The 25,317-nt window shown below is 45.2% G+C and overlaps 1 protein-coding gene and 1 long non-coding RNA gene across 2 annotated transcripts; one reads left to right on the forward strand and one right to left on the reverse strand.

Annotated features, from left to right (window-relative positions):
• Positions 1-399: 399 nt before the first annotated feature.
• On the forward strand, positions 400-24,700 carry ivns1abpa (influenza virus NS1A binding protein a). The gene is made up of 15 exons (XM_052073415.1): positions 400-641; positions 8,127-8,422; positions 8,666-8,800; positions 9,189-9,358; positions 9,541-9,616; positions 9,734-9,907; positions 14,570-14,695; positions 16,107-16,217; positions 16,682-16,823; positions 16,895-17,119; positions 18,095-18,216; positions 19,283-19,409; positions 19,488-19,619; positions 19,699-19,872; positions 23,343-24,700. The coding sequence occupies exons 3-15, from the start codon at positions 8,690-8,692 to the stop codon at positions 23,603-23,605; spliced, it is 1,953 nt and encodes a 650-aa protein (XP_051929375.1). The 5' UTR covers positions 400-641; positions 8,127-8,422; positions 8,666-8,689; the 3' UTR covers positions 23,606-24,700.
• On the reverse strand, positions 9,873-11,674 carry LOC127605763 (uncharacterized). Its single transcript, XR_007963659.1, has 2 exons — positions 11,581-11,674; positions 9,873-11,536 (listed from the first exon to the last, which is right to left on the reverse strand). It is a non-coding gene; the product is annotated as an uncharacterized LOC127605763 (long non-coding RNA).
• Positions 24,701-25,317: the final 617 nt, after the last annotated feature.

A 25,317-nucleotide genomic window follows, 5' to 3' on the forward strand; every position in this document is an offset into this window, starting at 1 on the left:
TTACTGTTTTTAAGGCATGAATTGTTTTGCAGTTCCTTGCCTGGCCTACTGCCTGAAGGCTGCTAGGATAGGCTCTAGCACGTCCGCAACCCTCGTGAGAATAAGCGGTTAGAAAAATGAATGCAAGGATAAGCGAAAGTGTATCCCAGAGACTGGACAGGTTGTGGTCTTAGCCTTTTATATTGTTGATTATATTACATAATACTGTATATTTATATTGTTGCGTTTTACGTGCACAGCGTGGGAACGTTGCCTCAGACTCTTGCACAGAGAACGCGTTTACTACGACTATGCGTTGTAAAGCTGCCTGTAATTCCAAGCTTTGTCATCCATTACATTGCATCACTTCCTGGTAATGGGCCTGCGGAAGAGACACGCCTCTCTGTGACGTCACAATCTGCATGACTCGTGCGTAGGTGGCCGAGAGCGCGCCCGGCTGGTCGTCACTGAGCGAAAGGAATAGTGTGAGTGGACGTTGTCTGGACGAGCCGACACCGCAAAGAAAAAGACGAAGCAACACCCAGCAACCAGGTGGACAAGCAGCTTCTGAAGCCGTCTTGCCTCCTTTCTTCAGCCACAACCGACCAACTCTTTTATTCTCATTAAATATGTCTAATATCGTCTGCTGTCAAACGCCACAGGTAAGATGAAACTAAATTATATCTCACTACTGAGACGCCAGTGTGGCGAGTTTCTGTTGAATATGGCGAGATGTTTATTATTTTGCGAGGTGTTTTATTATTTTTCAACGTGCAGTGTCGTGTGAGTCGCTTCTTATCTGTAGATGTATCTGCACTCTTCACGGGATGGAAATGGCTGACTTTGGCTCGACTGCTGCTGAAAATGGCCGGGCATTTTTACTGCCGCCGTTGACAATGTCGCACACAAAATAAAGGTTCATTTGTCCCACCTCGCCAGTCGAGAATTATCTGGGGCTGCGTAAGGACAAAGCGTTGTAATAATGCTTCGTCTGCCTCTGGATTGAACGGTTTAGCTAGTGCGCGTGTCTCGTGGTTGCCATCCCAGCTCAGCAGGTTGTAGCCACCGGAAAGCTAACCATGACTGTGAAGCACGAACCTCCACCGGCATTCTTTGTTCGTTATTCGTGTGGAATGTTTCAAAGGTGTCTTGTTAAGCGATCTCTGCAGTGGCGTGATGTATGTCGTGGCACAGGGCCAAGCGTTCGAGGGCCCCGCTACGTTCCTCTAGCAGCGGGAGGGAGACGCGCGAAGGACATTTTGGAAGCTAGCCACGATTTTCATTGAAACGTGCGGCCTCCTCTTCAAAAAAAATCGCCCTATAACATAATGCAGTATTTGGTTACTTGCTAACTAGATATTGATGCTCTTGTACCGCCAACAAGACAATATTAATTTTCTACGAAATGGAATAGTATTGAAGTTTAATGCGCCTTGCGTTGCCGAGCAAAGACTTCATTTCGTGCCTTAAATCCGTCCTGCTGTACTCGTAATCCGTTACGGAAACCGATGGCCACGTAGATCTTTCTAATTGCTCCAATTCTCAAATAACCTCGGTAATTTCTCATTAGAGGAGAAAAGTACCTATTATATGGCTTTAAAGGATGGTTTAACTGCTTGAGAATGACATCACAATGTGGAAATTCTGTTATTGCGACAAAGCTCTATTGCATTGTAATTCGTTTTAAATTACTTTTACGATATTATCAATTAAAGATACTGCCAGACTTTATTAAGTCGTGTTTAATTTGCTTTCAAGATTAAGCCCTCGTTTTTTGTTCGTTACATTTGGTACTGTATAGTGAAATTAAGCCCTCGTTTTTTGTTCGTTACATTTGGTACTGTATAGTGAAATTGATGCGGTACATTTCCACTGGAACCAAGCAACTCTTGCAGTAGACGATCCCCTCCACTAGAAGATGCTCTAAACGCGTTGACCTTTTAGTCAGACGTGCATTTAAGTGCTCAACTAGTCACATGGAAACATTGAGTTTTGCTTCCTGGCTCAGCTCGCCCCTTTCCTTCCTATGCTCCCCTTCATTCCCCCGGTAGTCATGCACCCGTCTCAGGAAGCTGCCCTTGTCAAACAACATCTGGCGCATATTTCCCAAATGACATATTATGGCCAGCCTAATCTTCAGTATTTACAAAACTCAGAGCATATATTTTTAAAAACAAATCCTACGGAATTCCAACATTTCACAAGGTTGGTTTCAGTTAATGCAAGGTAGATTGATTTCATTTTTGTTGATCACTGGTAATGTGATACAATGCTGACTTAATCGAGGAGCTGTGATTTGGGCTTTGCTGGTCGAGCATTGGAGGGATAATTTACTAGGTGGAGGCACAAAGGTAGTAAGTCAGCAGACTCAGTGCGGCTCAGACGATTCACTGAGAGTAGTTGCATAATCAGGCAAAAGTGGGTCAGTGTTCTCACCATCTAAACACAAACTGGAAGAATTACAGCTTTCAGCGCCGGTGCTGCTCTACTTGTGATTTAGTGGATTACAGAAAGACTGCAGTGTGCTGAAGCGTGTCCCATGATGGATGGTTTTTCCCTGTGAAAAATGTTGACACTTATTTTTATTCTCTATTTAGCGAGTTTGCCAAAGCAATTTCCCAGAATTTTTTTTCCCTCACTCGTATTTCCCCTTCCTATGATAACTGGTATTCTAATAATCATGTCCCAGTAAACTCTGTCCCCCTGTATGCATTTTTGTTGGTCTGTTTTCTATCATCTTTTAATCAATAACATTGCATAGTGTGGTTTTGGATGGAGTTGGTTGCATCATTTCGGTTGATTTGCATAATCGGACAATTAAACAATACATGGTTTCTTAGCGGGCGGCCCGGTAGGCCAGTGGTTAGCACGTCGGCTTCACAGTGCAGAGGTACCGGGTTCGATTCCAGCTCCGGCCTCCCTGTGTGGAGTTTGCATGTTCTCCCCGGGCCTACGTGGGTTTTCTCCGGGTGCTCCGGTTTCCTCCCACATTCCAAAAATATGCATGGCAGGCTGATTGAACACTCTAAAATTGTCCCTAGGTGTGAGTGTGAGTGCGAATGGTTGTTCGTTTCTGTGTGCCCTGCGATTGGCTGGCAACCGATTCAGGGTGTCCCCCGCCTACTGCCCGGAGACAGCTGGGATAGGCTCCAGCACCCCCCGCGACCCTAGTGAGGATCAAGCGGTTAGGAAGATGAATGAATGAATGAATGGTTTCTTAGCCTACTAGTCATGGTCTTCACAAATTCTGCATTTACATATTTTATCAGAGAACTGTTTAATCTTAAAACCGAATTCAATTCAACTTTTCACAATTTGCTTCCAGTGCAGCAGGTTCTTTATAGCGTAGTTCAGTTCTTCAGTTGGATAGGGTCAAAGAGAATGTTGAGAAAAAATGATGTTAATCTGTTACCAGGGCTGTACACTAACTTCTACACTGATGCTAGCAACTTTGCTACATGGCATGACTGATCCAAGTGATCTGCTCGCAACACACACACACACACACACACACACACACACACACACACACACACACACACACACACACACACACACACACACACACACACACACACACACACACACACACACACACAAAACACTTTATCTCACCTGATAGTTGGAGGCCCAACAGGCCATGCACATACTGTGTTTTGCACTAGTAGCACCTAATTTTTCATAAATCATGGAACACTGGATGACCACCACGTACTCTCAGATGCCAAAATGCGAAGCAGGTCGATAGCACCTCAGCGAGTGGGAGCGAGCTGACTGGAAAGCTGTCATTTCTAAAGCAAATAGCCCTAGTCAGGTTAGGTGACTCTGGCAAATTTGCACATGGCAAAGTACACATGACGCACGTCACCGACAGGCTTCCGCCTTGTATCTGCAGTCTGACAAGCCGACAGAGTTGGATCTCCTTCCCTGAATCCCCCTTCAAATGCGGTAGGAGCGTTAAAACATGGACTCAGCTAGTGCGACCGCATAAAATGTTTATCCGCACATGTTGAAAAGTTGGCCTCATATTGAGCGCACCGTGGAGCCCAGAGTTGCATTGTAAATTTTTGGATCAGGTTTTCTATGGTAATATGTAATGAAAGTCCCCAAAAAGGCATTTTTTCCTTCCCTAACACAAAACGACTGAATCTCTCCGTAATCCGTAGCCTGTTTTTTGTGTGTGTAAGTTTTGGGAAATCTTGCCACGTCTCTACTCACACCATTGTGCAAACTAGTGCATTGTTTGCCATACATAAGCATAGATTGTCATATGTCAAAGACTCCTTGCATTCTGAAAGTAAAGGCTACTCTCGAAAGCCAAGTGTGATTACTGTTTCAGAATATGGGCCAGCTGCTTGTCTCTGGGCCTCCATATCTGTTTGCATAAGCATAAATTGAATTACCAAAGTGGACTTTTTGTAGCTCATTAGATCATGTTTTTAATGCATGGATGCATGGAATCTGTGGCATTTTTATTACAATAAATAAATACACAAAATGAGGATCTAGTGCTGAAACCGTTCCCATATTTGAAACAAATGGACAAAATGCCCCTCTGTGAGTCGTCACCTTACCGTGGTGGAGGGGTTTGTGTGTCCCAATGATCCTAGAAGCTAAGTTGTCTGGGGCTTTATGCCCCTGGCAGGGTCACCCATGGCAAACAGGTTCTAGGTGAGGGGCCAGACAAAGCACGGCTTTAAGACCCCAATGATGATCGAAATAAATGGAGCTAGGTTTCCCTTGCCCGGACGCGGGTCACCGGGCCCCCCCTCTGGAGCCAGGCCTGGAGGTGGGGCTCGTTGGCAGGCGCCTGGTGGCCGGGCTTACACCCATGAGAGGGGCCAAAGGGGTCGGGTGCAATGTGAGCTGGGCGGCAGCCAAAGGCGGGGACCCTGGCGGTCCGATCCTCGGCTACAGAAGCTAGCTCTTGGGACATGGAATGTCACCTCTCTGGCAGGGAAGGAGCCCGAGCTGGTGTGTGAGGCAGAGAATTTCCGACTGGATATAGTCGGACTTGCCTCCACACACAGCCTGGGTTCTGGTACCAGTTCTCTCGAGAGGGGTTGGACTCTCTTCCACTCTGGAGTTGCTCACGGTGAGAGGCGCAGAGCAGGTGTGGGCATACTCATTGCCCCCCGGCTCAGTGCCTGTACATTGGGGTTCACACCGGTAGACGAGAGGGTTGCCTCCCTCCGCCTTCGGGTGGGTGGACGGGTCCTGACTGTTGTTTGTGCATATGCACCAAACAGCAGCTCAGCATACCCACCCTTTTTGGAGTCCTTGGTGGGTGTGCTGGAGAGTACTCCTGCTGGGGACTCCCTTCTTCTGCTGGGGGACTTCAATGCTCACGTGGGCAATGACAGTGATACCTGGAGGGGCGTGATTGGGAGGAACGGCTCCCCCGATCAGAACCCGAGTGGTGTTTTGTTATTGGACTTCTGTGCTCGTCACGGATTGTCCATAACGAACACCTTGTTAAAACATAAGCGTGTCCATATGTGCACTTGGCACCAGGACACCCTAGGCCGCAGTTCGATGATCGACTTTGTAGTTGTATCATCGGATTTGCGGCCGCATGTTCTGGACACTCGGGTGAAGAGAGGGGCGGAGCTGTCAACTGATCACCACCTGGTGGTGAGTAGGCTCCGATGGTGGGGGAAGATGCCGGTCCGTCCTGGCAGACCCAAACGTATAGTGAGGGTTTGTTGGGAGCGTCTGGTGGAATCCCCTGTCAGAAGGAGTTTCAACTCCCACCTCCGACAGAGCTTTTCCCATGTTCCATGCTCCATGCTGGGGGAGGCGGGGGACATTGAGCCCGAGTGGACCATGTTCCGTGCCTCTATTGTTGAGGCGGCCAAACTGAGTTGTGGCCGTAAGGTGGTTGGTGCCTGTCGTGGCGGCAATCCCCGTACTCGCTAGTGGACACCAGCAGTAAGGGATGCCGTCAAGCTGAAGAAGGAGTCCTAACGAGCCTTTATGGCCTGTGGGACCCCAGAGACAGCTGACGGGTATCGACTGGCCAAGCGGACCGCGGCTTCGGTGGTCGCCGAGGCAAAAACCCGAGCGTGGGAAGAGTTCATTGAGGCCATGGAAGCCGACTTCCGGACGGCTTCGAGGAAATTCTGGTCCACCATCTGACGTCTCACGAAGGGGAAGCAGTGCACCACTAACACTGTGTACAGTGGGGATGGGGCGCTGCTGACTTCGACTCGGGACGTTGTGAACCGGTGGGCAGAGTACTTCGAAGACCTCCTCAACTCCACCAACACGCCTTCCTTGGAGGAAGCAGAGCCCGGGGACTCTGAGGTGGGCTCTCCTATCTCTGTGGTTGAAGTCACCGATGTGGTTAAAAAGCTCCTCGGTGGCAAGGCCCCAGGGGTGGATGAGATCCGCCCGGAGTTCCTCAAGGCTCTGGATGTTGTGGGGCTGTCTTGGTTGACACGCCTCTGCAACATCGCGTGGTCAACAAGGAGAGTGCCTCTGGATTGGCAGACCGGGGTGGTAGTCCCTCTTTTTAAAAAGGGGGACCGGAGGGTGTGTTCCAACTACAGAGGGATCACACTCCTCAGCCTCCCTGGTAAGGTCTATTCAGGGGTGCTCGAGAGGAGGGTCCGTCAGGAAGTCGAGCCTCAGATTGAGGAGGAGCAGTGTGGTTTTCGTCCCGGCCGTGGAACAGTGGACCAGCTCTACACCCTTAGCAGGGTCCTTGAGGGTATGTGGGAATTTGCCCAACCAGTCTACATGTGTTTTGTGGACTTGGAGAAGGCGTTTGACCGCGTCCCTCGGGGAGTTCTGTGGGTGGTGCTTCGTGGGTATAGGGTACCGAACCCCTTGATACTGGCTGTTCGGTCACTATACCACCGATGTCTGAGTTTGGTTCGCATTGCCGGCAGTAAGTCGGAATCGTTTCCAGTGGGGGTAGGACTCCGCCAAGGCTGCCCTTTGTCGCCGATTCTGTTCATAACCTTTATGGACAGAATTTCTAGGCGTAGCCGAAGCGTTGAGGGGGTCCGTTTTGGGGGCCTCAGTATTAAATCCCTGCTTTTTGCAGATGATGTGGTGCTGTTGGCTCCTTCAAACGGGGCTCTCCAACTCTCACTGGAGCGTTTCGCAGACGAGTGTGAAGCGGTTGGGATGAAAATCAGCACCTCCAAATCTGAAACCATGGTCCTCAGTCGAAAAAGGGTGGAGTGCCCCCTCCGGGTCGGGGGGAGATCTTGCCCCAAGTGGAGGAGTTTAAGTATCTTGGGGTCTTGTTCACAAGTGAGGGCAGGAGGGAGCGAGAGATCGACAGGCGGATCGGTGCAGCGTCTGCTGTGATGCGGACGTTGTATCGGTCTGTCGTGGTGAAGAAGGAGCTGAGCCAAAGGGCGAAGCTCTCAATTTACCGGTCGATCTACGTCCCAACCCTCACCTATGGTCACGAGCTATGGGTCGTGACCGAAAGAACGAGATCCGGCTGAAATGAGTTTTCTCCGCAGGGTGTCCGGGCTCTCCCTTAGAGATAAGGTGAGAAGCTCAGTCATCCGGGAGGGGCTCAGAGTCGAGCCGCTTCTCCTCCACATCGAGAGGAGCCAGATGAGGTGGCTTGGGCATCTGATTCGGATGCCTCCTGAGCGCCTCCCCGGTGAGGTGTTCCGGTCATGTCCCGCCGGGAGGAGACCCAGAGGAAGACCCAGGGACACGCTGGAGAGACTATGTCACCCAGCTTGCCTGGGAATGACTCGGGATCCCCCGGGGAGAGCTGGAAGAAGTAGCTTGGGAGAGGGAAGTGTGGGCTTCCCTGCTAAAGCTGTTGCCCCCGCGACCCGGCCCCGGATAAGCGGTAGATAATGGATGGATGGACAAAATGTTCCCTCTTGGGCTGTTGTTCTTTTTATAGTTGCAAGAGTTCCTGTAGGTGAAGGATCTTGTAATTTAGCTGGAGCTACTTGCCGGTTGCAAGACGAAACTGAACTGATGTTATAGATGTGATGTGAGGGTATTTGAGTAAAACATTAGTTTCTGATGTTCAGTCATGACGTGACTTGCACACTGCCTGGCCTTAGTATTTTCTTATAAGAGATGATTTTGGTGACCTTTTACTTGATGGCAGAGCATCAACTTAAAAGTTATTCATGTAATACTTTCCTCCGTTTCTCCTGCAGGTTATAATGTACGACCAACACAGAATAAGTACAGCTCTATAGCCAACGGGTACACGAGGACTTGATTACAGTCACTTCAAGCCTGATAGTTTGCCGGGGGTGGAAGCCCTCCCTCTCCCTTCTGCAGCCGCCCGTGTTGTCAATTGGCATTTCTTCTGACAACTTTCCCATCCCGCCGCTCGGGTGAAGACGACTGGAGTTTCCCTAGAATCTCTTGTCTGCGTGACCTATTTGACCTTCAGCTCCTGTTCTACTCTTGTAGTGACGCTTCCCGGATTTGTTTTCTTCTCTATTCGGTAAGACTTCGGCTACCGCACAATTACAGACACTTTGTGATTCATAATGTATTTAGGCATTGTCAAATTTTTTTAAAGCACCAATAATATTGATCATAACTCATCTAGAACGCTGGCGTGTTTTGGCTGCCGCTGCTCAACCCGTATTGTTTTTTTGTTATTGTAAAGTGTCCTTGGGTGTCTTGAAAGGCGCTTATAAATAAAATGTATGTTGTACACTTATTCATATGAACTTTACACCAGGCAGACAAACCAAATTCAGCCAAAATGATTCCGAATGGGTACCTGATCTTTGAGGATGAGAGTTTCCTGGATTCCACTGTGGCCAAAATGAATGCCCTGAGAAAGAGTGGTCAGTTCTGCGACGTTAGATTGCAGGTATGAGCTCCATGCAAGCACGCGCCACCCTCACACATGTGCCAGTCGCGTCACCCTGAATCCTGAGCGATGAGTAGTTAAGAAGGTTACAATTACTTTGTATCCTCCCACTTCCCATTAAAGATTAGTTTTTGGTCCGCGTACAAATAATGCGAGAACGAATACACAACAATGCTTTCTTTGATGGACCCAAAAAGTAGTTATATGCGACCTCCAAAAAACATTGAAAACAAAGTGTCGGGTAGCAGCACGATCCAAACATTCCGTATGTTTAAAGTCCATGTGATAAATTGCACGTTCAACAGGATATGACAATGTTTATCCTTCTCAGTCTCATAAAACAAATTGGTGCACCTTGTAAGGAAAAATAAAAAATGTTCTTTGACAGGTATGTGGCCATGAGTTGATGGCCCATCGTGCTGTGCTGGCTTGCTGCAGTCCATACCTGTTTGAGATCTTCAACAGTGACATTGAACCTCATGGGGTGTCTCATGTCACTTTTGAGGACTTGGACCCGGAGGCTGTGGAGATCCTGCTCAACTACGCCTACACTGCCCAGTAAGTACCTGTCACTTTTTTTTCTTCTTTTTTTGCTTTACTTTCACTCACTTTTAACCCTTTCAGGGAAGGCTTATCAGGTTAAAGGGTTAAAATGGGAGCTTTTCTCTCATGAGAATAGTAGTACTGTAATCAAGGGATATTTGCTTACTCTTCAACCTTGCTTTCTCCTTGTATCCCAGGCTTAAGGCAGATAAGGAACTGGTCAAGGACGTTTACTCCGCTGCCAAAAGGTTCAAGATGGAGAGAGTCAAGCAGGTTTGATTTCCGTCAAATACTGTGAAATACTTGTCACTTCAAGCTTGACAGGACCGCGCGTACCATCCCGAAAGAGTAGTTGTGAATGTGTGACAATGTAATTTGGTACCTTTTCAGATTTGTGGCGACTACCTGCTGTCTAAGATGGATTCCCAGAATGTCATTTCTTTCCGGAACTTTGCCAGCTCAATGGGAGATGCCAGAGTTTTGGCCAAAGTGGATGCCTACATTCAAGACCATCTCCTTGAGGTGTCTGAACAGGATGACTTCCTCAAACTTCCCCGCCTCAAGGTGAATATCATAGGAGAAAACATGCATGTTGTGTTCTTGACACTTATTCCTTCAATTGTTCTTTCGTCGACATGGAGTTATTGATATTTGGCTTGTCCACATGTGGACAAATTTGAAGGAAAAATCCAGAGTGGCAAAAGTAGTAATACATCAAAATAAAACAATGAAAACGAGGCATTGCATTTGAATTGTCAACTAAATTACCGTATTTTCACGACTATAAGGCGCCATTAAAAGTCTTAAATTTTCTCCAAAATGGACAGGACGCCTTATGGTGCGGAGCGTCCTTTATATGCGCTGAGTTCCAAAATCTGACTGACGGCCGACACGCTGTTTATATAGAGAAAAGGCGGAAGTGACTGTGGCCGGGCATGCGGAAAGAAGTTGGCCAATCAGGGAAGGGTGGGCGTGTATATATACATATATGGAGAGGGAGAGAGAGAGAGGGAGAGGGAGAGAGAGGACAGGCAACCTAGTCCGCCAATGGTGAAGGGTGGGCGTGTTGGACGCTAAAGGGACGCCTCAAGCCAGTACCAACACTTGTATAGAGTGTGGCAATGTGCATTGTTGCAAAACAACTCCGGTTTTGGTTTCTAAGAACCCCTGAAAATAAATTCGACAAAAAGACACGCCTACGAAGCTCAGTTCAAACTTAAAGCCACCGGTTATGCTTTTGGCATGCGTGCCCATCTCACAGCAGCGGTGAAAAAAACAAGTCAAGCAAATGAACTCTGAGCTTGCCGTTATTCCCGGAGGCTTGACTAAAGAACTCCAACCGCTGGACATTGGCATCAACCGGGCGTTCAAAGTAAAGTTGCGAACGGCATGGGAACAATGGACGATCGGTGGCAAACACAACTTTACAAAGAGCGAGAGGCAGCGCTTGGCGAGTTACGCCACAATACGCAACAACGAGAGGGAACGCGGCGTTTTTGATGGATTACGGTACTTGCACAATTGTTCAATTCTTTCTACACACACACGCGCTGCCACCATGTTTCGCTCTGTTCTTTACTTTCAAATGTGGGAAAGCTTCACACGAGAGAAATGTTGACTTTGCTGTTGCTACTCCTTCTTTCCGCTCGGCAATGCGTAGCAACTCACACTAGCATGTGATGCATTCAATGACAACTGAGATGTGCAGTCCTCTGCTTCTGATACAGAGGATGAGGACTTTGATGGATTTCTGGGTGATGATTGATCGAAAACGTGAGAACATTGTACGATGGCTAAATAAAATCCACCCGATCTCAGTTCTGCTTTCGTTGCCTTTTTAAAAACGTGTATTTAGCTTATCTGTATGTCTTGGCGTGCTACCGTATGCTTCAAGCTAACGTGTTAGAGTGCGCGCATGCATGCCGTATGTTTAAGCTGGCGTATGTTTTACCACTGTAAAACTGCGGCCATTAGTACGATGCGTCCTGTGTATGTGTAAAATACAGAAATGTCACCCATTAATGAGACTGCGGCCATTGGTACAGTGCGTCGAATAGTCGTGAAAATACGGTAATAATAAAAGTCTGAAACAGGCCTGGAGAAAAATGAAGGAAAGCTGCGAGTAATTTTTAACTAAGGTGTGTCCTGTTTAATAACGACTGTTTTCTTCAAATTTCTAATCAGTCAGTTGGCCTATTTAAGATGTCCTTTATTTGTCCCACACTAGGGAAATTTACTAATTTAAAGGAAGAGTTCAGCGAGAATTGCTCATTTTCTCACTCTTTGTATTTTTTTGATCAGGAAAAACATATTGGCTTGCTTTTTCAATGTGTTTACACAAGACAAGACATCTTTATTTAGATGGCGCTTTCACCACAGATGCAGCTGTAACGAAGTGCTTTTCAGAACAGTTCACAAAAATAATATATTGTACAACATTTACAGATGTACAATCGTAACAGCTATTCCTGCATCCGCTTTGTTGTTTGAAGCAGTCTTTAATGAAAGAGGAGAGAATCAAAGTCTCCTTAAAGTCACCGATCAAAGAAAACTTGCATGATGCCCCACGTGTCTGGTACATTACGACTAAAATGGCATCCTCCACATTCCTCTGCATTTCCTAATGGCACTTATATCAAGCAATCAGCATCAGGACCCCGCAAAGTTACATTGTTGGAAAACTGTGCCAAATTGATTTCATTTCTCCAAAGAACACATTGGCCGGCCCAGCTGACTAGTGTCGCAAAATTATGCAGTCTGACGAAAGAAAGATTGGGTCTCGGGGCAACAGTCGTATGACAGATGGACACCAAACACTGAATTCAAGCCTGGGTACACCGTGACCGTGCAGCATCATATGGGCATGTCTATCCGACATTGGTATTGGGCCTATTTATTACTGACCAGGAATCATGGATTAGAATATATATGGTCAGAATGCTCACTCCAAACAAAGCAGAGAAGGCAGTTCTCATGAACACTATAATAATAATAACACATTTTATTTGAAAGTATGAGTATGAAGCGCTTTTCATCATACTCAGACACTTTACAAGAGCTTAAAACACAGGATAAAAATGTACACTTAAAGACAAGCATACATGATTTACAAAAAACACATTTAGGGTAAAATAAAAGGTGTTAAACCATTGCGGAACAGGTGAGTTTTATATTAGCCCAGTGATTTACAGGGAAGAAAACGTTTTGAAGCAGCCTTGAGTTTAAAAACAACAACAACAAAAAAGTATGCGGTTTTATTTTTTGAAAAACGGAATATTTTTTCCCATCATGTTTTGATTTTGCAGTGTTCCTTATCAATTTATATGTATGGGAACAAAAGCCAGGGGCATATAATTAAGCTTTACTCTTTAATTAAAAATACACCATTATAATTCTATGACTGCTACTCAATGTCAGAAAAAGAGCACATGTCCAATCAAAGAATTTAACGGGCGTGATAAGAATTAAGCATCAAACAAAACAAGGTAAAACTGCAAGCACATCCTGTCCCTCCCAAACGAACCATGACTTACAACCTGCGCTGAACAACTAACTTAATGTTGTTGTTTTGGAAAAATCAGTAAATAACTCATAATGCACCAGTCTGCCTGGCTGTGTAGTGTGATAATCGCCCATGTCCCAAAAAAAATCAATCACGGTCTCAACATTTAGATGGACATTTCTACTTGAGGCCCACTTAACCAATTTAAAATATCAAAATGAGTCTCTCCCTGGCTCATTTATGAGAGTATGAGGAAATGAGAACAAAAGAGAACGTTTAGGGTTTTTGTTTTGTTTTTAGAATTTGGTTGAAACACAAGTTCAAATGCATTCTCTGATTTACTTGGTTGATTTAAATGAAGCTTTTAATTCTTTGTCAGAATCAAGTTATTTCTGGGACCCCTGTGTGTTTTCTTTCTTTAGCAGTTGGGTACCAACAAGTGTGTGTGTGTGTGTGTGTGTGTGTGTGTGTAATTATTTAGGCAATGGACTGACAAGTCTTAAGCATGTGCAATCAAGCCGGCCAAATATAGACGCCGAGTGGCTGATCTCGATTTCTGAACCTTTTATTTTTGTCCAATTACGCTGTTGCATTAGTACTTGACTATCCAGCAGCAGTCATGCTTAGGCTAACACTGGATAAGCTTTGTATTTACCGCCTCCAGTTTTGACATTTAACAAGATTAACATGTCGGTTGCATATTCTAAAGGCAAGAGCTGCTCAGAGTAGATTTGGGACAAGTGACTACAAATGTTGCAATGAAGGTAATCATTGGCAGTTTTCAGTGTTCCATTTTTTAAAATGACACACTTAAAATGATAAACCGATTGAAATATTCTTGTAGGCACAAGTTTACCCTTAAATAAATACACAGGTGCTCAAGCATTTTTGACTCGGGATCTATTTTTCATGCATTTCAAGAAGCAAATCCACTGTAATCGCCTTTTTTTTCCTTTTGTTGCCAATGGGGGGTGGAGATGTGGTATGCCGCAGATGCGCAGTCATCCACTTTTGACAGCGGATAGGTCTAACTGGTGGTGTTTAATTTTTGTGGCGTCTACAGAATTTGGGGATCAATCTTCCACCACCCCCACATCTGGTTTGGGAGCATCAAGCCCAGACCAGTGAGCTAAAATTTCCAGTCTGCCGGTTCGGCTCAGCGCCGTATTTGAAGGGACTGAAAGTGAGGTTATACTACCGTCTAAAAGTTGCTTACTTTGTGGACGTGAGACTGGTAGGGTACGCAAACTCTCGCGCACACAAACACAAATTCTTTTCTTTTTAAGGCTCACGAAGGCCTGGTGACACTGCACTTTGGGTAGCAGGTCGCCTTGACGAACCCATTGATTACGTATGTGCTGTGTGGGAGGGGGACACTGCCACGTTGTGGCACGAGTCAGTCATAAGGTTGAAAAATGTTCAACTCGAACACGGCTTTGCAGTGGACTGAGATGAACTGGTCGGCCGATTGGCTTCAGATTGGTAACAGCAATTGACCAAACATTTGGAAAAGCACTCGTGCTATTTTCTGGATGGCTGCGAAGCGATTACAGGTACTTCCAAATAGGTGAACGCTTGCAGTGTACTGCCGTTGTCCGTGCACAACGGCGAACACAAAGAATGCCTTGAGAAGAATGTCAATGCCATGAGCATCATATGCGAGTTGGAATTGCCTTTCCTCCAGTGTGTTAATGAAACTCCCCTTCCCTTTTTGTTGTCCACAGTTAGAAGTCATGATCGAAGACAACCTGACTCTACCCAGCAATGGCAAGCTTTACTCAAAGGTGCTAAACTGGGTGCAGCGTAGCCTCTGGGAGAACGGAGAGCAACTGGAACAACTCATGGAGGAGGTCAGTACCCGTGTGTGTGCCCCTTTGAATTGTGGGCGCGATTGTCCTCCTTTCCCTCCCCGCTTTGACTCCACCTGTTTTTGACATTAAGAAGTCATGAAGGGGGCTCAAAAAAGAGCTGGCATGCTGTTGTCATGCTGCTATGTCAGGATTGTTCTTTTTCCTCTGATTTGTTGAGGTTTTGCAGTAAGAAACTGTATTCCTGAACCATGCCACAAATTAGAGGTGAGACCAAAAGAGCCCCTATTTGCTCTTGTTTTTTTTTTTTGGTTTGTTTTTTTCTCTCACTTCTCCTTTGGGCTGTGGTTGATTTTCTTATGACCCCATCTAAGTATTACAGTGCTCTTCTGCTGTGAAACGCAGAGAAAAGATTCTTGAAGGTTTGACCCTTGATTCATCTGTTTTTACTGCCACTTGACTATCTGAACAGGTGTATGTTTTTGTGTTCCAGAACTAACAGGCACTCCTCCCCATTGATTTATCTCTCCTGTAGGGTTATTTGCAGCAGCAGGGGAGCGGACCGAGGAGCCCGGGACTGATCCACCAGGGTAATGAATCAGAGAAAAGGAGAGGGGAGCACGACTGCATCTTAGCAGCCTCTCTTTGCAGCCAAGCAACGCTGTGCTCCCGTCTGCCCATACCTATGGGCACACATGCATTCTCACTATGGAGGAACCCAATAGATTTGTTTCAGTACCACGACCAAATCCAACCCATTACTGGCCAATGACCCAGATTGCACATCACAAAAAGGGATCCTATTTGAAGAGAACTACCGTTTGGCTTCAGAACATCGTTGGCCTTTACAGATACGTTTTTTTCCAACCCCTCAATCAAGCGCCCCCACCCCCAAACAAAAAAACACATTTTTGATAGACATCCATCCTTACCTTGGCTTTTGAATGTGGCAACTACAGACAAAAAGCACATTGGCGGTATTTCCATTTTTGCAATTGATGGTGATGCTAAACCATCTGGCCACAAAAAATGTTGTCCCACGTGTGTTTGCCTGCCTGTTGTGACTTGTATCACAATGAGCAGCTTCTTCAGCTGGACGAGCAGTTTCCAAGCAGCAGACTGGAGAATGAGGGGACAAATGCTGCCCCACCTGTCCTTGACGCTTCACAGAAGATCTCACCGACTTGGGCGCGTCGTTCTTCACTCGATGCCTCTTTTTGTTTTTTTAGATGTAATTTAGGAAGAGAACCCTTGCCCGTCTCTCGGAATCTTCTTCAGCACAAACATTTCCGCCGTGGATGCAGTTTGTGTCTTTTAAGGAAACGCCTCAACAAAGAAACTCTTTCAAGGATGTCCCTCCCCACTTTCCTCTTCTAATCCCCCCTTATCTCGGGGTATACCACGTTACCATGGAGACAGCCACATGGGTGTGTTGTTCCTGTTTGTCTTCCAGGTGCAAATGCTGTACTACTCACCTGACCACAAGCTGGTGGATGGAGGGCTGATGATTGAGGGGCAAACTGAGGTGTTTGGTGGCGAGGAGGACCACCTCCAGTTTGTGCAGGTATTCATCGAGCGTGCCCAGCTTCACTGCAATGAGCTCTAGCGCATTAGATCTGCAGTGTTTAGCGTAGCCTATGTTGGGCCATGCAAAACCAGACACAGCCTGCGCCTGGCTAGAAAGGCCCAGTTCATGCAACGCATTTACCTGGCTACTGTCTAACAACTTATTTTGGCAGGGCTTTAATGCCTGTGCGATTACAATTTTTCTGGTTGTGTACTGGTTGTCAGTGAGGGGTTCTCACATTGTCGGAGGCATATTTTGAGTTCCGATTCTGTTGAAGACTGACTTTTTACTGCTGTGCAGTGTTGGTGTCAGGTGCGAGGTAATGCGGGACCACAATAGACCCAACCTGATGGCGGAGTAGGTTGAAGTCTCGGTTAGCTGGCGCCGGCCATCAGTTGGCCTACGGTGTGTGCGTTTTGTGGAGCGAGCTTGGCTTCTGTAGCTGCGCTATGCTCTTGCAGAAGAAGCCGGTACGAGAAAGCACCCAGAGACCGATGAGCTGCAGTTCCTCGGGAAGCCTTTCACCCGCCAACCAAGCAGCAAATGCCCCCAAACAAACTACCAGGAGAGAGTGGAAGTATATCGCCTCTGAGAAGACTACGAGTAAGCCAATTTAAGAGCGCAGCGTGCACGCCGTGTTGCCCCTGTTTTCTCTAACGCAACGTTTCCCTCAGACAACACCTACCTGTGTCTGGCTGTGCTGGACAGTGTGTTGTGCGTGATCTTCTTGCACGGCCGCAGCAGCCCCCAGGCCTCTCCCTCTGCCACCCCCTGCCTGCTGAAGAGCCTCAGCTTTGAGGCCCAGCCCGAGGAACTGGAAGAACACCAGCTGTCCCCAATGCGTTATGCTCGCTCTGGCCTGGGCACAGCAGCCATCAACTCTAGGCTCATCGCAGCAGGTTAGTACACAAGTGAACCAGGTTCAAAATCTTTTTTTCCCTTCAAGGAGCAGTTTTGATCCCCAATAATTTATGTTTTGAGGAGCAAATTTAGAGCTGTTTATTTAAATTTTTTGGGGCGGTGGGGCGGTTTAAAACCCACGGACCTGAAGCAAGGATTTGATTATCTGACAGTATAACAAATGAACAATTAGTAACAAAAACCAAATTATTATTCTCCTGGCTGATGTACGCTGTAATGGAACATATTTAATTTCCAGTTCTGTTAGTGTGATTTTCTTTCCAGACTCCAGCCACTTAAAAATGCTTTTTTGCTGAAGAAAGTTGGATATACCCAAACCCAGCAAAACCTTATGGGACCGTTCAATTATCAGAAAAAAAAATCTGATTCTCAGTTTTTCTCTTCAAAATTTAATACATTTTTTTACTCCTAAAATGTGATGCAAAACCACTTATTTTGAACCTCACATTCAACGTGTTTGAAACCGCTATTGGAAGCTGGCTCTTTTTTTACCCGGCGCTTGTCCGGTCCCACATTGTAAAATTGGGCCCACGTCTCCAGAAATGCCGCAGCATTAGGCTAGTTTGACTGTTATCCTGAAAACATACACCTGATATCGATTACATTTGGATGATAATCCCAAACACGAATGAAATAGGAAGTACATTTGAATAAAAGATGAATAATTCGAAAAAGTGACATTCATCCATACATAAGGCGCACTGGTCGAATTGAGAAAATTACATTATGTCAAATATGCCCTGTGGTCCAGAAAATATTACTGGACGACTATTAGATACTGCCAGGCTTTTCTGCATAAAATGGCTGCCTCACAGTAACTTCCTGTAGAACAAACAAAAAAAGAGGAAAGCACATGCCAGTTGACAGTTTGTAGTTTTTGCTGAACTTCAAAAGGTGTTTTGATGATTGAGGTTCTCCCGTTCATGACAGACTTTGTTTTTGACCTTGTGCAGGCGGCTACAATCGAGAGGAATGTCTGAGGACTGTCGAGTGTTACGACCCCAAAGAGGACCGCTGGACCTTCATTGCGCCCATGCGAACTCCAAGGGCTCGTTTCCAAATGGCTGTGCTAATGGTATACTGCCATCATCTCCCATTAGCGTCTCATCATTCACACATGATCCAGTTGTCAGTAGAGATGAAACTTTAAATCCAGCCCTCCATCCATCCATTTTCTGATCCGCTCATCCTCACAAGTGCTTGGAGCCCATCCCAGCTGTCTTCGGGCGGTAGGCGGGGGACACCCTGAATCGGTTGCTAGCCAATCGCAGGGCACACAGAGATGAACAACCATCCACACTCACACTCACATCTTGGGAAAAGTTCGAGTGCTCCATCAACCTGCCACGCATGTTTTTGGAACATGGGAGTAAACCGGAGACTCCAACACAGACACAGGGAGGCCGGAGCTGGAATCAAACCCTCCACCCGCTGCATTGAGGAAGACTTGCTAACCAGTCGACCACCGGGCTGCCCAATTTTAAATCCCAATTAAAATTATGACCAAAATTGTCATGGTGTTGCTAATGAAATGTAAAAAAAAAATCTCAGTGGAAAACATTGCAACACATTTTTTAATTTCGATTGCAACCCAATGTACTTTTTAGAAATGTTTTAACAGCAGTAAATTCCCACAGACCAAAAAACTGACTCGTGGTTCAAATTCAAATTTCCACCCAGCAAATTTCAAGACCATTTGTTTTGAGGCTGACATATTTCCAAGCATAAATTGAAGTTGGCCGTTTATAGGCTTGCAAAGTTCAATTCAATTTTCCCCCCTTATTTTGCAAACTAAAAACGGTGACCGGAATTGGCCAGAATATGCAGAGGAAACTACTCTGCTGTGTGCAGGCCAATACCAGCTGTGGCGACACTCTCTGATTTGGATTGCAACTGCACACCTTTTCAAAACAAAAGTGTGGGATGTGCTACTCCCTCACTCAACATCGCAGCAACTTTTGCACAACGCACAGTATACTAAATTTTAGTCATATTCCATTTCACACGTGAAATACTAACAGTTTGAATGTTGGTCAGTTTATTCATAAACACATTTTGCCCAGTGTTGTTGTCTTTGGGAATGGTTAAAAACAACTATTGGAGTTTGTTCTTTCCTTTTTTGCTCCATCTGTGCCGAACAGGGACAGCTCTACGTTATCGGAGGTTCAAATGGACATTCTGATGAGTTGAGCTGTGGGGAGATGTACGATCCAGTCAGTGACGAGTGGGCACAGGTTCCCGAGCTCAGGACCAACCGCTGCAACGCAGGTGGGTGCGGCTTGCATGGATTCATTCCTGGCAATCTCCTTGACTGACTGCTGGCTCACATTTGCTCTGTATTTGAAGGCGTCTGTTCCTTAAACAACCAACTCTATGTTGTGGGAGGGTCAGACCCCTGTGGGCAGAAAGGACTGAAGAATTGTGACGCCTTTGATCCAGTCACCAAAACCTGGTCTAGTTGCGCTCCCCTCAACATCAGTATGTGTCATTTCAACCTCCGCTCCAATTCCGATGATCTCTGTTGGTTGTCCAAGCTAAATGATTGCTTTGTTTTCAGGACGGCACCAGGCCGCAGTGTGCGAGTTGGATGGTTTTATGTATGTGATCGGAGGGGCTGAGTCCTGGAACTGCCTGAACACAGTGGAACGCTACAACCCTGAGAACAACACCTGGAACCTGATAGCACCCATGAATGTGGCCCGCAGGGGGGCCGGCGTGGCCGTCTGTGCCGGTAAGATCACGTCTTTCTCAACCGCATGCATCCACAGGAACCACCTTCTCACAAATGTTCCTGGAATTACAGTGAAAACCAAACATTCATCGAGGCCTGATGCTATTTATTCCCCCAGGGTCTTATTAACACACCCAAGCAATAAATGAATGACTTCCAATCAGATTAGGGTTAAATGATTCAGTATTGTAGGTTAGGGTTATGCGAAAATAAAGGCAAATGAACCACAAATTAATATGTACGACGAAACACTGACAGCTTCACACTGTTCTAAGAAACTGTTAGGGCATGATCATGAGTCCATAACAGCAGTAATGTAAAAAAATCACTCAGACTTTTGATCCACAAAACAACATGTAAACGTGGACTGCACTTCTCAAAGAGGGAGCCAAATCAAAAGTTGTACTTGTACAGTGGTACCTCTACATAAGAAGTTAATTGGCTCTGGAAGCAATTTCTTAACTAGAAAATTTTGTAAGTAGAGATGCGTTTTCCATGTAAATGCCCTAATCCCTTTCTAAAGCATAAAAATGCAGCCATCTTGTTACCGCTGCGTCCCGCGTCCTAGACTCATAATTTTCCCGCGGGACGCACGGTTCCAAATGTTCGTTTTTAGGACGCAAGGAAATTTCCCAGTCAAAACAAAAAACAAACTACGGTCAATCTTTTTTTCCAGCAATGATCGCAGTTTGACCATTGCCGCCATTGTTGTTTTGATTTTGCGTGATGAGATTTCCGTTCTTGCGAGACGAGCTTGGCGAGCTCGACCTTCAACCTCGCGCGGAAAGCAGACGATTGCCAAGTTGTGTAACGTTAAAACAAAGTGTTGCAAACAAAGTGTTGCAAACAAGTGTTGCGAAAGTTTATTGCGGAGATATCACAGAGGAAGCAGCTGAAGTTGGATCGTTTTTTGCGATGATAAGTTGACTTTGAGAAAGCATTGCATCATTGGAATCAAGTAAAGAGGAGAATTTATGAACTCAAAGACTGAACCATGGGATGAAATAAGAACCTATTTCTCAGCAAATCTTGTATGCCTGAATAATTGACTTTTTTTGCAGCATTTGTTGATAAGAAATAAACCTATTATCAACGTATGTTGTTGTTTGTGTTATTATATGCAATTGAATAAGTAGACCGTTTCAAAATTCAAAATACATAATTGGGACTCATACTTTTCTGATCAGCGAGTCCCTGGGACTCGCAGTGCTCAAACTGTAAAATTGTCACTGAAAACGCATCAAAATTAAACAATTACATGTTACAATTAGATTATTGCCCAATAAATGAGAGTTTTGCATAATGTAAAAAACAAAGAATAAAACTGATGCTCATTTAACTTTTAATGGCGCCCTCATCCTTTTTTTTTTTTTGCCCTCTTTCGTTCATGTCCTCTCTCAGAAGTGGTTTTTGACTGGCTTATTGTAAATAACTGCTCTGAGGATGTTTGCTTTTGTCGGCTTTTAACAATCCTTGAAAATGTCCAAGGCAAATATCAGCATAGTGAGCGATCGCCTGACTGGTGAACACTTTTTCTGGGTGTTTCACATTTAAAACTGTTGGAACACTTCATGGCCCGGGCGGCGAATGACGAGGATGCTGCATCGGCACTGATCTATCTACACACACAGACACATACGATAGAAGTCCCTCTGAGCCAGTGGAATGCCAGGATGATGCTTGGCAATAGCCAATGACAGAGCAGCTATAAGTACAGTGCCCTCCATAAGTATTGGCACCCCTGGTTGAGATGTGTTTTTTAGCTTCCAATTATTTTATTTTTTTTCTAAATAATATGGGACCTTAATGGAAAAAAAGAGAAAAATCCAACCTTCAATACAAGTGCATTTATTCAGTGGGGAAAAAATCCCACATAAAGAAATAATTATTTGACATCAAATAATGTGTGTCACAATTATTAGCACCCCTGGTGTTAATATTTTGTACAACCCCCTTTTGCCAACAAAACAGCACCTAATCTTCTCCTATAATGTTTCACAAGATGGGAAAAGACAGAAAGAGGGATCTTCAGCCATTCCTCTTTGCAGAATCTCTCTAAATCATCCAGAGACCTGGGTCCTCTCCTCTGTACTCTCCTCTTCAGCTCACCCCACAGGTTCTCAATGGGGTTGAGGTCAGGGGACTGAGATGGCCATGGGAGGAGCTTGATTTTGTGTCTGGTGAACCATTTCTGTGTAGATTTGGCCATATGTTTAGGGTCATTGTCTTGCTGAAAGACCCAGTGACGACCCAGCTTCAGCTTTCGGGCAGAGGGCAACAGATTTTGATTTAAAATGTCCTGGTATTTCAAAGCATTCATGATGCCATGCACCCTAACAAGGTTCCCAGGGCCTTTGGAAGCGAAACAGCCCCACAGCATCACTGACCCACCCCCATACTTCACAGTGGGTATGAGGTGCTTTTCAGCATGCGCATCTTTCGTGGTACGCCAGACCCACTTAGAGTGTTTGTTGCCAAAAAGCTCAATCTTGGTCTCATCTGACCAAAGCACACGGTCCCAGTTGAAGCCCCAATACCGCTTGGCGAACTCCAGACGCTTGCGTTTATGATTGTGAGTGAGGAAAGGTTTTCTCCGTGCATGCCTCCCAAACAGCTTGTTGGCGTGTAGACAGCGCCTGATGGTTGATTTGGAGACTTTGTGACCCCAGGATGCTACCATTTGTTGTAATTCTGTAACAGTGAGCTTTGGAGATCTTTTGATTTCTCTTACCATCCTCCTCACTGTGCGTGGTGGCAAAATAAACTTGGCTCCTCGTCCAGGCTTGTTTACCACTGTTCCAGTTGTTTTGAACTTCTTAATTATTCCTCTCACAGTGGATATGGGCAGCTGCAGTTGAGTGGCAATCTTCTTGTAGCCTCTGCCTGACCTGTGAAGGTCGACGCACATCTGCCTCACTTGTATGCTGTGTTCCTTTGTCTTTCCCATGTTTAAGAGTGGATAAGAGAAATGGCCTCGGTGTCACGTCATATTTATACCCCAGGGAGACAGGAAGTGATGAATTACTAATTAAATGTTCCTACATACTCTGGTAAACTTTGTAAACTACTGTAGAAATGACAGAAATGCTTCAATTATATTTATTTCCTGGGAATTGTTAAGGGTGCCAATAATTGTGGAACAGGTGATTTGATGTCAAATAATTATTTCTTTATGTGGGATTTTTTCCCCACTGAATAAATGCACTTGTATTGAAGGTTGGATTTTTCTCTTTTTTTCCATTAAGGTCCCATATTATTTAGAAAAAAAATAAAATAATTGGAAGCTAAAAAACACATCTCAACCAGGGGTGCCAATAATTATGGAGGGCACTGTATGTTGCGTTCATGAAACTCAGAGCTGCGACTAGCGGCCCATACTGTATTTTTACCTTTCTTACCTATCTTCACATTTCTTTTGTAACACAAGGCAATATTTTCCATTTTACAAATGTACAACTTGTGCTATCCAGGCAAACTCTTTGTTGTCGGCGGCTTCGACGGCTCCCACGCACTCCGCTGCGTCGAGGTCTACGACCCGGCTCGAAATGAGTGGAGGATGCTGGGCAGCATGACCACATCCCGCAGCAACGCGGGCGTGGTCATGCTGTGTGACAGCATCTACGCCGTGGGCGGTTTTGACGGCAACGACTTCTTGAACACAATGGAGGTCTACAACCCAGAAGCGGATGAGTGGAGCGACTGCATCAAGCCCCTCTTTCCATTGTCTGAGTGACGCTGCACTGCACCCCTTTCCAAACTAACAGGCTTAGTGACATAATCGTGTTTCGTGATATCCTGTATGTATGTATGTGTGTGTGTGTGTGTGTATGTGTGTGTGTGTGTATGTGTATATATATATATATATATATATATATATATATATATATATATATATATATATATATATATATACACATACACACACACACACATACATACATACAAGTGTGTGTGAGAGAGGGAGAGATAGATGAGTGGAGGTTGGGGTGGGTTGGAGGATTCCGAATGAGGGGTCTTCAGTGAAGACTGGCTTTTATTAGGGTGGGACAAGGTGGGGTGGGGCTTGTTGCCCAAAGCAACACAAATATTGCGTACATTGTTTTACGTGCTGTACATATTGTTTGTCATATGCCAACAATTAACACATAGTGCTTTTTTTTCTCTATATTTGACTGAGGGTTTTCACATGAGTCAACTACTGGTCACTTGGAGTGTGTGATGATGAGCATTGAAGTTTTGTGATGGGGATGTCATTTTACTCACATACTTAAAGGTGGATGATTAAGTCTGATTTAACACTTATCAAGGATTGAACCACCACCCCCTTCCCCCATTTTAACCAATCTGGTTTGTGTTTGAAATCTTAAATAACGACCTTTTTATATTTTTATATACTGTGGGTTTCTCAAAAATTGATCTTAGCAGATGGCTTAAATCAGTGGTAGGCAACTCCGGTCGGGGTTTCCAGCACAACTGACTCAGATGATCAGGATTATTTTCAAGCTTCTGCAAAGCTTGCTGATGGGCTGATCATTTGAATTTGGTGTGTTAGGGGAAAGACAAACCTCATTAAAAAAAAAAAAAAAAGCGGCACTCGAGGACCAGAATTGACTACTCCCGCCTTAAGTCACGACCAGTGCCAGTTTGAATTCTTTTTCTGTGCTCGCGTCACATGCACAGCCAAGGTTCTGCTTACCAAGTTTTTGCTATTTAACTCGAGATGTGGATGCAGTTACTGAAAATGTTTGCTTTGGCGTTTGTGCCAAGCAATGACAATGAAGACAGTTCTCACATTTGTAATATTTCTTAATAAATCATTTCAATTGAATTTTTGTCATGATTCTTTGACATGTTAGCACAAATGGGGATCATGAAATGGGCAGCAGCGGACAAAGTTGCCAGCGTCCTACTGTTAATACTGATTAACTGAATTAACTGAACAAGGCGCCTTGACCAACATGACAAATTGGTTCTGACTGTCGATCTTTAGCGCTTGAGTTAATAGGGCGGGCCAATCTGATCTTTCATCTCAGGTGACCATGCTAAAATGTTAATGCATCTTAAACGAATGGACCTCAACAGAATAAAGTTACGGTGACGTATACTGCTCCCCTTGGCAAACTCCCCCCAAATACTACGTACATTATAATTGGTAGTGGTGTTAAGTGCATTTCACTTAACGCACCATTTACCCAATTTTGATTCTTCTACAACCATGGGGTCACATTGAGTTCCGTTGTCAGAGATTAGCTTAGTTCAGGGGTCTGCAACACGCGGCTCCGGAGCAGCATGCGTCTCTAGCACCGCCGAGTGGCTCCCCGCAGCTTTTTAAAATGTTTGAAAATTGAAAAAGATGGAGTGAAAATATATTTTTTTCAATATGGTTTCTGAAGGAGGACACAATTGTGTAAAAATGTTAAAAAAAAATACATTTCTGTCGAGGTT

This window comes from Hippocampus zosterae, chromosome 8, assembly GCF_025434085.1.
Source record: "Hippocampus zosterae strain Florida chromosome 8, ASM2543408v3, whole genome shotgun sequence".
NCBI lineage: Eukaryota > Metazoa > Chordata > Actinopteri > Syngnathiformes > Syngnathidae > Hippocampus > Hippocampus zosterae.